At 40.9% G+C, this 11,849-nt stretch overlaps 1 protein-coding gene across 1 annotated transcript; it reads left to right on the forward strand.

Annotated features, from left to right (window-relative positions):
- Positions 1 to 9,729: 9,729 nt before the first annotated feature.
- On the forward strand, positions 9,730 to 10,668 carry LOC135887812 (olfactory receptor 8S1-like). The gene has a single exon (XM_065415581.1). It carries the CDS (start codon positions 9,730 to 9,732, stop codon positions 10,666 to 10,668), a length of 939 nt encoding a protein of 312 aa, XP_065271653.1.
- Positions 10,669 to 11,849: the final 1,181 nt, after the last annotated feature.

Here is an 11,849-nt window from a genome sequence, read left to right on the forward strand (position 1 = left end):
GGAATAACTTAGTCCCAGCCTCCTGCCCAAGGTCAGCCAGAAAGTCTGTGGAGAGCAAGACATGGAAGCCTGATCTCTTCCTTCCCTGTCCAGTGTGTTCAGCCAAAATTCCATACATGTGCCCACTTCCATCACTCTTCCCATCCCATCCTAGTACTGATGGCATGCACTTTTTGTCCCATTTAAGAAAGACACCACCCTCTGCTCCATTTTCACAGGGAGAATTTCTTCTTTCAGATTCTTCACACAAAATAAATATAACTAGTTGAACAATGGAACTATTTTCATGGAGAAAACTATGTCCGTCTTTGTTATCCAAATTCAAAACTTTTGCAACCTGCTTACTAAATAAATAATAGCTCTATTTAGCTACTCTTTTTTTTTTTCAGGGTGTCCTGCTTACTGCGCATCACTCTGTTGTACTGTCAATTCTTCATGGCAGCAATCATGGGTACTTGTAAGTTTGTTAGTTCTGGTGAACATTTTTACCATCATTGTTTTTCCAATTTCAAAGTGTGGTTACATCATGATAGATTTTTTTTTTTTTTTTTTTTTGCTGGAAAATCTGAATTTTGAAGTAAAATATTTGATTTTTGCATTGGGAAAATCTAAACAAAAATTGCATTTCAATTTGACCTCTCAAAATTAAATCATAGATTTTCTTTCAAAATGTCAAGCTGAAAAAAAAATATTTTGAGTTGACATTTCGATTTAAAATGACAAAATTACTCATCTGAATGTAATTTAGATCAAAATATTGATTGAGAATGAAATTGACACTTCAAAAGGATGGTTTGTTTCAATCAAAATGGACAAAATGAAATGTTTAGATATTTCTGCATTCAAATATTTTATGATTTTTCCTTTCACAAACATGTTGACATTTCAACTTTCTGACCTATTTTGGGTTTAAAACAAATGTTGAAATATGGAATTTACTGAGTGATGGAAATTTCTTTTTCTGACCATCTCTAACATTTGTACAGAACCAAACAAGACAAGGTATTAATCTCACCTAATTGTAATATAAAATAAAGAACCTGGAAATACCACTTCTTCTTTTATTATTATGTATTTGTTATATTTAGGTCCTTTGGGTCAAGGACTTCCTTGACTTTTATCTTAAGCACAAAGACTGGAAGTTGGTTGGTGTTTAATAGATGCTTGATAGTAAAAATCTTCTGTAATTTGAGGGAAATAAACGGGCAGATGTATTGCAGATGTTTATATATTAATGCACATAAAGTATTTTGAGATCTCAGGGACAAGGATGCTACTGAAGAACACTGCTCTCTTCTTGTAATGCCAGTGTCTGTGTCACAGAGCCATAAAAATAGCCATTCTGAGACAGACCTGCCATCTAAATCTACTATCCCATTTCTGACAGTGACCAGGAACAGATGTTCAGAGGAAGATTCAAGAACCTCACAATAGACATGATATTTAGTATCCCTTCCAGTAATGTTATCATAATTAATCATAAGAACTCTGGATATTTTTATTACCCAATCTCTTTTTGAATCTTGCTACATTTATGGTCTCAGTGTATACCTGTGGCAAGGAGTTCCACAGTCTAATCATGTGTCTCCTTCATACCATCTGGACATGCATGGAAAACCATCCCAACATTGCTGCACCAAATCACCCCCATCATCTTATGCAGATTCTATAGAAAGAAAGAAAGAAAGAAAGAAAGAAAGAAAGAAAGAAAGAAAGAAAGAAAGAAAGAAAGAAAGAAAGAAAGAAAGAAAGAAAGAAAGAAAGAAAGAATGACCTGACTGAATGGGCTTTTTCCATTCAGCTATTCTGGTTTTTGTGCATTTCTTCTTCTCTAAAGACATGATACTGCATGCACTTGAGTGTTTAGACTAAATGGACAGGTCCCCATAGCCTTTGTCCATGTAGATATCCAGTTGAGGATAGCAGGACTTTCACTTTTAGACCACCTGCAGGCTTGAGCCCAAACAACACTGTGTATGACCCCAATCCTGCAGACAGATTCACAGTGATGGCAGTGGTCCATACTCACACTAAATTTCAATTACTCATTTGTTCTACCTGTTCACTGGAGTGAGCCTTTTGCAAGACTGGGCACTATGTGAATATTTATATGAACATTTGAGGTTTCACGAAGCCTATTGAAGTGAAGAGTGAGATCTACAAGTCGGTAATTAGGCCTGCACTTTGGTAGGGCTCTGAATGCTGGGTACTGAGCAAGAGACAGGAGCAGATCTTGAAGACACTGGAAAGAAAACCATTAAGATGGGTGCTTGGAGTTACAAGGATTGACCATGTTTGGAATGAACAAAGTAGGGGAAGTGTGAAGGTGGTACCAGTTATAGAAATGCTGAGGGATTCCAGGCTTAGAGGGTTTGGCCATGTGAAAAGAAGATCAGATAACAGGGGGTTAAATTTAGAAGAGGAGGGTAAGAGAAGGGTAGGTAGACCCAGAACTAGGTGGATGGATGTCACAGTAAAGGATTTGATTAGCTGCAGAGTTTCCGAGGAATAGCATTCAAGACAGACTGGAATGGATTAGAAGGACACAAAAAGCCAATCCCATATAGATGGGAGTAAGGCTAGAAGAAGAATTGAGTCCAGTAAGTGCAGTAAAAGATTGAGACACTATATTTCAAGATTGTCACTGTGACAGATATGAAAGTGTCCTTAATTCATTAAGGTTTGTGCAGGATGTTAAAGTTAAACGTTATTGAATTAAGGTAAATATCTTTGAAGTTGGTTGTATTAAAATGCAAATATTTATGTACTATTACAGTATTTTATGGAGCTCATTTAGGAGGAAGTTCTGATTAGTGCAATCTCTGGGAGACATTAGGAACATCAAAGGACATTTGGGGACAAGTCATGTGAAGTGGATTTTCAAGGAAATTCTAGGGGAGGGAGGAAGGGAATGTGACTGACTCCTCTGGAATCCCTCATTTTGAAGCTGCACTTTGAGCAGAGACCTACTGTCTTGTTGGGGTTACTAGGCCTGCCTAAGCCAGAGTTCTTCCATGTTTAAACTCTGTCCTTCCATGTTTAACTCTAATCGGCCTCAAAAGCCAAGGACAGGAATTGGAATGTGTAAATAGCCAGTTACCAATTACAACCCCCCCCCTCATACCAGGTACCAAGCGATAATGATGAGGTTTGCATATTTTTAGCTGGAGAAGGGGTAATAAACTAAGGGTAAACAGAACCAAATAACTGTTTAGAGGAATGTTACTAACAAGCTAGATTTATAGCCTTAGAATGATTTAACGGCTTAAATGTATAAACATGCCTTCGGTAGAGAGGGGAGGGGGAGTAGGGGGGGTGGTAGAGGGAGAGAGGGGGGGCTTAGTTGTGAAAAGTATATGAGGAGAGAAACTGTTTTTGCTGGTGTGCTTGATTTGCCTGTCTCCTTGCACCACTTTGAGATCTCAAATAAACTTTGATTGTTTCTCCACCCCGGTATGTTTATTGACGTGAAGCACGCCGGGCAACGAACCCCGCTGTTGCTGTCCTCGGGCCTCTGTGCCTGCAACAGTCTGGCTGATTATATTTTCAAGGTCTCTTCAAAGAGCCAAAGTGGATAAATGAGTCACTCACAGAGTCAGGAGTTGTTCTTGTTCTGAGCTGAGGATGTGATTTACTTGAAACAGCAGGAAAAATCCTGGGAGGGGATTGAAGGAGAGCTTCTACCAGAGCCCAGGCTGCAGTTGGGGTGATCACTGGTAAGCTTATTAGCATATGTGTAGGTTCTTTTATTATTTTTAATATGTTTTCTCTGTAGTAAGAAATAATGAATAAAAACATGCTTGCTTAGAAAGAGCTGTGTGGTAACTTAAAAACATAGCAATTATCCTCTTTAGCGTCTGTAAGGAGAAAAGTGAAGCTGGTCTGTTAGGCAGGCTATCTTTTGCTGGAAATAACAAATTGAAGGCTGGGAACTGGTCATCCTCAAAATACCCACCCCAGCTGGGAGAGACATGTGGGTCTCCTCTTAAGATAGGCAACGGCTGGGGAGTGGGAAGCCTGAGAGTGGGTGCTCTGGCTGGACCATAGAGGGAGAATACAAGTGCAGTTGGTCTGAACTGTGACAGTCATTTTACAATGTGCCCCATGTAAGGAGCAAACCACATTCAGCACACCCTGAGAGTCGCTATCCAGTTGCTGGTTCCCAGCCCCATGATCCTTTTCCTAGGGAAAACAATGTCCTCCCAATGCAGGTTTAGCTCCCTTGAGGTGCTGTCTGACTTCATGTCCACAAGATATGGAGTATCTGTCTCATAGAGTATGTCCTACCCATTGCACAATGACCTGAAGAAAAATTCTGCGTAGTTCGAAAGGTTGCCTCTTTCACCAACACAAGTGGCTCAATAAAAGATATTAGCTCACCTATCTTGTCACTCAGATAGATAGGTTAGGTAGATGCTGATGGAGGGATGGATGCCACACAGAGAGGAACAAAGAGAAATAATGCTGATAGTGTACTGTGACATAACATATTATACAATCCAAAATTATGTATAGCAATCATATGAGGAAATGTTCAGAAATGTATGGGGTAGTTTCTGATCTCTTAAAAAAGGCATAGACACATGTTGTTCATTAGTCAGTCAAATGTTAGTGGTGAATGTTGGCCTTGAGTTATTTGTGAAGTCCTCCTGATTTCTCTGAATGCTTTGACAAATAATTTGGATGGGCAATTTCTTTTGCCATGACCTGCTGATGGTGCATATAGATGGCAACCACATTGAATGGGGGAATAGGTTTTTGTATCTGGGTAGTTGTTTGACAGCATGAGTTTCTATATCTGAAGAAGTCACACATCTGATGGGTCTTGTGCCAATGACATTTCGGCACCTTCAAAAGCCTCTGTTTGGGAGGCAGAATGTCGATGTGAAAACTAAGAGACAAGTATTCAATATGGTAGTGATGGCAACCCTGTTAAATGGAGCAGAAACACATTCATTAGAAACAGCTGAGAAGAGGAAATTAAACAGTTTTCAGTGTCAAAAGTTATGCCATATTCTTGACATCCATAGATTTGATTTTGTCACAAACAGGGAGATACTTAAATGATCCCAGCAAGTTGCAGTCTTGCATTAGTTAAGAAGAAGACGACTGCAATGGTGGGGGTATGCACAATGTTCAGAAGACCGTATGCTTTTACAGAAGGTTTATGCTGAGGTAGAAGGAAGTAGAGCACGAGTGCAACCATGAATGAGATTGAAAGATGCAATTTTGTGGGATTTCAGAAACCTAAATCATTCCATCCTGACTCTTGTGAAATGAAGAAGACTTGCAAAGGACCATTCAAGATGGAAACCCATTCTACGTGCCACCATGGCTGCGTTAGAGCCAGGTGTTTCTGCTGCTGTTGTTTTGCTTTTTAAATTCAGCAGCACAACAACTTAAGAGAGACTGAGAAAGCCCTGCCCCAAAATACCTTATAGATCAAGTTATTAGTGCTGTGGAGAGTTGTTAAGGCTGCTCAGTGCTGCTCTTCTTGGATCTCCGGTGTCAGCTGCACGAGCAGGGAATGCAGCTTACCGATTCAGCAGAACTCTATGTTATTCATAAAGAACAACCACAGGCTTGTTTTTGTAGTGAAGGCCCTCAGCCAGGTTTATTGTCAGCAAAGCACAGTACAAGCGCCCTGTCCAAGGTGTCACAGGGACACTAACACATTTATTTCTGTGACAAGATAGGACACCAGGGTCCTGTCCCCTCAGCCAATACAAAGATGCCGTTCATAGGACTTCTCCTTTTATACATTGATACAAACAAGTGCCGTATTACACTCCGGATGTTGTTACTTACCACCCTTATACTCGTACCTGCTAGTTAGAACAAAACATCCTCACCCATTATTCTGTCATCCCCTCCTTATCTTTATGAAGGGTAAGTGTGTTCTTGTACCATCTCTTAGGAATGTGTTTACGTTGTTACTCGAGAGAGCTATGTGTTTTTGTACCATCCTCTCTGGTCAGGAATGGGCTTACCTGGTGCATTGCTATTCTGTCAAAGACAGGCCTACTCTGGTTCCAAGCGTTTGGTTAATACAGTTACTTAGGCTTAGGTTTCCAGCAAGGCCTATGGCACAGAGATTAAAGCACTTTCCTGAGAGATAGGAGACCTAACTTCAAATCTCTTCTGTACATCAGACCGAGAAGGAATTGCATGAGGATCTCCCATGACCCAGGTGAGTTCCCTAACCACGAGGTTAAAGGTACTGGGGAGGCACTAAGGTGCCCTGTGTTGCTTTGTGAATTTAGTTGTTTTTTTTGTTTGTTTGTTTGGCCCTGGATGAAACAATTTGGCTTTTATTTTTCTAATTCACAAATAGTATAGGGTCAACCAAACTGCATTTTTCAGTGAATAAACTACTTGTCTGAAAAAATTTATCCAGTTGTATTCAGAAAAGCTCCTCCTTTGTCTCATCTCCTGTTCTTTCCTGCCATTTTATACAGTCTATTTGATCCTTTCTCATCCCTTAACCTGTGTATCCAGCTATTGGTGATTTTTTAAGGATGTCTGGTCATTCCCCATTCTTTCTCCTCTGCTGCACTCTTGTGGTAATTATACATTAAGACTAGGACCTTCAAAGGAGTCTTAGGGAGAGGAAATGTGCTGCTGTTTGCACATCTAAGTCCTTCAGCTCCTTTGAGAATCTGAGCCTAAATACATGCCTTTTTAATTGACTGTCACTGAGATTGGGTACCTAAATCACTTGGATCCTATGATAACCCAATCCTCAATGTTCTCATTCTTAGGTACCATATACCATTGCTTAAGGGCTGACCCAGCACAATGTCACTGGGAGCTTGTTACAGAGAGTGAACTCCAGGGATTGTCCCTGGGGGAACAAGACAGCATTTAAACAACTCTCAAGAATCAGCACCTAGTCTTAGAGTCAGCTAAGGAAAATCTCTTTGCTTCACTCCCACTGATTACCCGGAGCAGTGAAACCCCTCAAGGTGTGTAGGGTTAAGAATATTGGATCTCCTTGGATGCTGTATTCCAGAGACAGACAGATTAGATAGACAAAGCAATAAGGAGGTAGATAGACGAAGAAAAGAGAAAATCACAGGTCAGAATGAACTCACCATATTTATGATCTGCACTTAAAAGGCAGGTGAGTTGATTCATATTTTTAATCCTTTTTATTTTTTGTTTCCTTTTCATTTCAAAGGGCCAGATTCTGCCCCTCTTATCTAGGGGTGGGTCTCTGCATAGTCCCATTGACGTCTTCCTGGCTTACAGCAGTCTGCTCACACAGACTTAGCTACGGCACAGGGGCCATGGCTGGCAAAACTGATTTTCTTCAATCACCCAGCTCTCTCTTTCTCTCTCTTTCTCAAGGCAGCACTGAGATAGGTGAGATCAGTTGGTGCAGTAGTTTGTATTGATTGTGTGTGTGTGTGTGGGGGGGGGGCATTCTCTGGGAAATGCACTTGGAATTGAATTTTCCTGTGCACAGAATCTGCCTGTGTTGGCATTCAGATTCAATTAAAGGTCCATCTCTTTTCTTAGGCATTTGTCTCATGAGCTGATAATGGAAGAAAGCTTTAATTTCTATCTAGGGTCGTATGGGGACAAACATAATTTTGACATTGGACAGAACATTGATTTCATTCCCTTTTCCATTAATAACTGAGGTCAAATTAGCCTTTCACTTCCAGGAGGGCAAGATAAGTTCTCTACTGTATATACAGGCTGATATTCAGATGTGCAGAAAGCTGAGTCAAGAATCCCACTGAGTCGGAGTTTAAGTGACTTAGGAGGAAAAGTCCAATTAATTTTCTATCAGGCCCCTCTTTTCAAAATTATGTCACTGTGTCAAGATAATGTTTTCTGGTCACATTCATTTCTTCTTGATACTGACTTGCATTACCTTCTCATAAACAAACTAGAGAAATACAACCTAGATGCAGCTACTATAAGGTGGGTGCATAGCTGATTGGAAAACAGTTCCCAGAGTTTAGTTATCAGTGTTTCACAGTCATGTTGGAAGAGCATAACTAGTGGGGTCCCGCAGGGATTGGTTCTTGGTCCGGTTCTGTTCAATATCTTCATCAATGATTAGATAATGGCACAGAGAATACACTTATAAAGTTTGCGGATGATACCAAGCTGGGAGCGGTTGCAAGTGCATTGGAGGATAGGATTATAATTCAAAGTGATCGGGACAAACTGGAGAAATGGTCTGAAGTAAATAGAATAAAATTCAGTAAGGACAAATGCTAAGTACTCCACTTAGGAAGGAACGATCAGTTGCACACATACAAAAAGGGAAAGGACTGCCTAGGAAGGAGTACTGCGGAAAGGGATCTGGGGGTCATAGTAGACCACAAGCTAAATATGAGTCAACAGTGTAACGCTGTTGCAAAAAAAGCATCATTCTGTGATGTATTAGGAGGAGTGTTGTAAGCAGCACACGAGAAGTAATTCTTCTGCTCTACAGTGCGCTGATTAGGCCTCAACTGGAGCATTGTGTCTAGTTCTGGGCACCACATTTCAGGAAAGATGTAGACAAATTGGAGAAAGTCCAGAGAGGAGCAACAAAAATGATTAAAGGTCTAGAAAACATGACCTATGAGGGAAGATTGAAAAAATTGGGTTTCTTTAGTCTGGAGAAGAGAAGACTGAGAGGGGACATGATAACAGTTTTCAAGTACAGAAAAGGTTATTATGAGGAGCATGGAGAAAAATTGTTCTTCTTAACCTCTGAGGATAGGACAAGAAGCAATGGGCTTAAATTGCAGCAAGGGAGGTTTAGGTTGGACATTAGGAAAACTTCTTAACTGTCAGAGTGGTTCAGCACTGGAATAAAATGCCTAGGAAGGTTGTGGAATCACCATCATTGGAGATTTTTAAAAGCAGATTGGACAAACACCTGTCAGGAATGGTCTAGATAATACTTAGTCCTGCCATGAGTGCAGGGGACTGGACTAGATGACCTCTTGAGGTCCCTTCCTGTTCTATGATTATTATTATTTTTGAAAAATCCTAATGATTTTAATAGATAAGAATCCAATTATATACTACAGATATTAAATAGTGTTTTCAACATAATAGTCTAGAACAACTGTCAGACTGTAATGGAGAAGGAGATTATTTACATAGATTTGGCCAGATGTCCAGCTATTGTAAATTGGCCATAGTTTGATTGCAGCCAAGCTGGCAGTTCCCATGCTGGTGTAACACAGCTGTAACTCTATTGAAGTCATAAGGCCAGATTGCAGAGAGAGAGAGAGAGAGAGAGAGAGAGAGAGAGAATAAATTCCTCTATAGCCTGGTGGCTAGAATACTCACCCCGGATGCAGAAGACCAAGTATACAGTAACCTTGCACTGCCTCTTTTATGATGTATCCATATTGGAACAGCTTCAAGAGGAGAGACTGAGGGAGCCCTACATCATACTATCCCTTAGTCAGAGCTGAGCAGGGTATTTGTGAATACCAGTAGGACCTGATTCTGGGACTTTGGCACCTAACTTCCACTTTAGACGCCTAAGTCCTTTTGTGTATGCAGCCTATTTTGTCTATTTAAAACACACAAATGCCATCTGCCATCTCTCTTTCTCTAAATTCAGTCTATAAATTTTACAGAATTGAATAGGACTCTCTTTACGCTCATCTTATGGAACAGATGATCTCCACATACTCTTGCCGTTTATTTTTATGATAAGTGTTAATTTCATTTTTTTCTGGTCTTCCAGGTCACAGATTTCCTGAATAAATGACAATGAAAAATCAAACCACGGTGACCGAATTTATCCTCCTGGGACTTTCCAGTGACCCACAGATGCAGATTTTCCTCTTCTTGGTTTTCTTAGTTATTTACCTAATCACTCTGGGTGGTAACATAGTGATCATGGTGGTGATAAGAGCTGATTCTCACCTTCACACCCCTATGTACTTCTTCCTCTTCCATTTATCCTTTGTTGATATCTGCTATTCCTCAGTCACGGTGCCTAATATGCTGATGAACTTCCTAGCAGAGCACAAAACTATTTCTGTCAATGGCTGCATTGCCCAGATGTTCCTTTTTATCCTCTCAGCTGGTACTGAAGCTTTCATTCTCTCAGCCATGGCTTATGACCGCTATGCTGCCATCTGTGACCCATTGCGTTACGTGGAGACAATGAAGAAAGGGATCTGTGTTCAGCTGGTTAGTGGTGCATGGACCATGGGCTTCTTCTATGCCCTTCTTAATACAATTTTTGCCCTCAAGTTGCATTTCTGTGGGCCCAATCAAATCAGCCATTTCAGCTGTGAGCTCCCTCCTCTGTTACAACTGTCCTGCAGTGAAGCCCTCACCAATCAAGTGGTGCTACTTATTTCTGCTTTGGTATTTGGTTTGAGCTCCTTCCTCCTCACCCTAATCTCCTACATTCACATCATCTCCACCATCCTGAGGATACGCTCTGCGGAGGGCAGGCGTAAAGCCTTCTCCACCTGCAGCTCCCACCTGATTGTGGTTGGCTTGTTGTACGTGACAGGTTTTCTCCAGTACACAAAACCCAGCTCAGTCTCCTCTGTGGTTCTGGATGAAATGTTCTCCATCCAGTACAGCATCTTGACCCCCTTGTTAAACCCCATTGTCTATAGCCTGAAAAACAAGGAGGTGAAAACAGCTCTAAGGAATATATTGTGGAAATTCAGGTTTCTCAATTAGTGTTGATTCTCTCTTTTTCAACAAAACAAGGAAGAACAAAGTCTTGCCTGAGAGAGCACCATGGACATTTCTCCTTTATAACAAACTACAACATTTTTCTTCATGAAATGGAAAATGCAGGTGGCATTTCTAGAAGTGCCTAAATGATGTAGAGCACAAGTCAATGGGACTTGTTTGACCAAGTTACCTGAAAGAGGAAGTGGTGCCCCTTCTTCCAACCGTTAGCCCAGTGTTAATTACTGGTGTTCAGGAAGACCTGGGTTCAATTCCCCATTCTACCTCCTGTAGAGCAGGGACTGAAACTTTGACCTCCCAGCTGAAGGCCCTAACCACCACTATATAAATACATGGGGGTGGAGTTTTCTCAAGTTTTTCTATTGAAGACTATTCCACTTATATAAAATACTTGGCTAGTCATTGGGCTAAAATTACACTGTAGCTCAGTGTTAGGGGACTCCTTTGGTAGGTTAAACTCATTGGTCCATTGAGTTTTTTTTTTTTTTAGTTATTTATACATTGTAGAACAGCTTCGATATTCCAGAATACCTTATAGCCCAGATATTAAGGCACTTTCCTCAGAGATGGGAGATCTCACTTCAAATCTCTGCCCTTCCCCCCACCCAGGTAGAGAAGGGAAGAGAACCATGGTCCCCCACATGCAAGGAGAGTGACCTAACCAATGGACTGAAGTTACAAGAAAAGCAACAGCAGAGGGTCTCCTGTACCTCTTGTTGTTTGTGAATTTAGCCCAATATTTTTTTCTGCTGAAACAATTCAGTAAAATTTGTTTTAAAATCATGAATAATTTTGCGTTGCCCCAAACTTCCTTTTTCATGAAAAACAACAAGGAGTCCAATGGCACCTTAAAGGCTAACAGATTTATGAACAGGAGGCTGCCAGGCAACTCTCCAGCACCACATTCTACAGGCCACTATCCTCTGATCCCACGGAGGAATACCAAAAGAAACTACATCATCTGCTCAAGAAACTCCTGGCTACAGCATGGGAACAAATCTACACGGACACCCCCCAGAGCCCTGACCACGGGTATTCTATCTGCTACCTAAGATCCATAAACCTAGAAACCCTGGACGCCCCATCATCTCAGGCATTGGCACTTTTTCAGCAGGATTATCTGGCTATTTGGACTCTCTCCTCAGACCCTACACTCCCAGCACTCC

Source organism: Emys orbicularis, chromosome 13 (assembly GCF_028017835.1).
Source record: "Emys orbicularis isolate rEmyOrb1 chromosome 13, rEmyOrb1.hap1, whole genome shotgun sequence".
In the NCBI taxonomy this organism is placed as follows: Eukaryota; Metazoa; Chordata; order Testudines; family Emydidae; genus Emys; species Emys orbicularis.

What these genes read in the sequence shown, in the direction of transcription:
- LOC135887812 (XM_065415581.1), top strand. Translation starts at nt 9,730, where the DNA reads ATGACAATGAAAAATCAAACCACGGTGACCGAATTTATCCTCCTGGGA.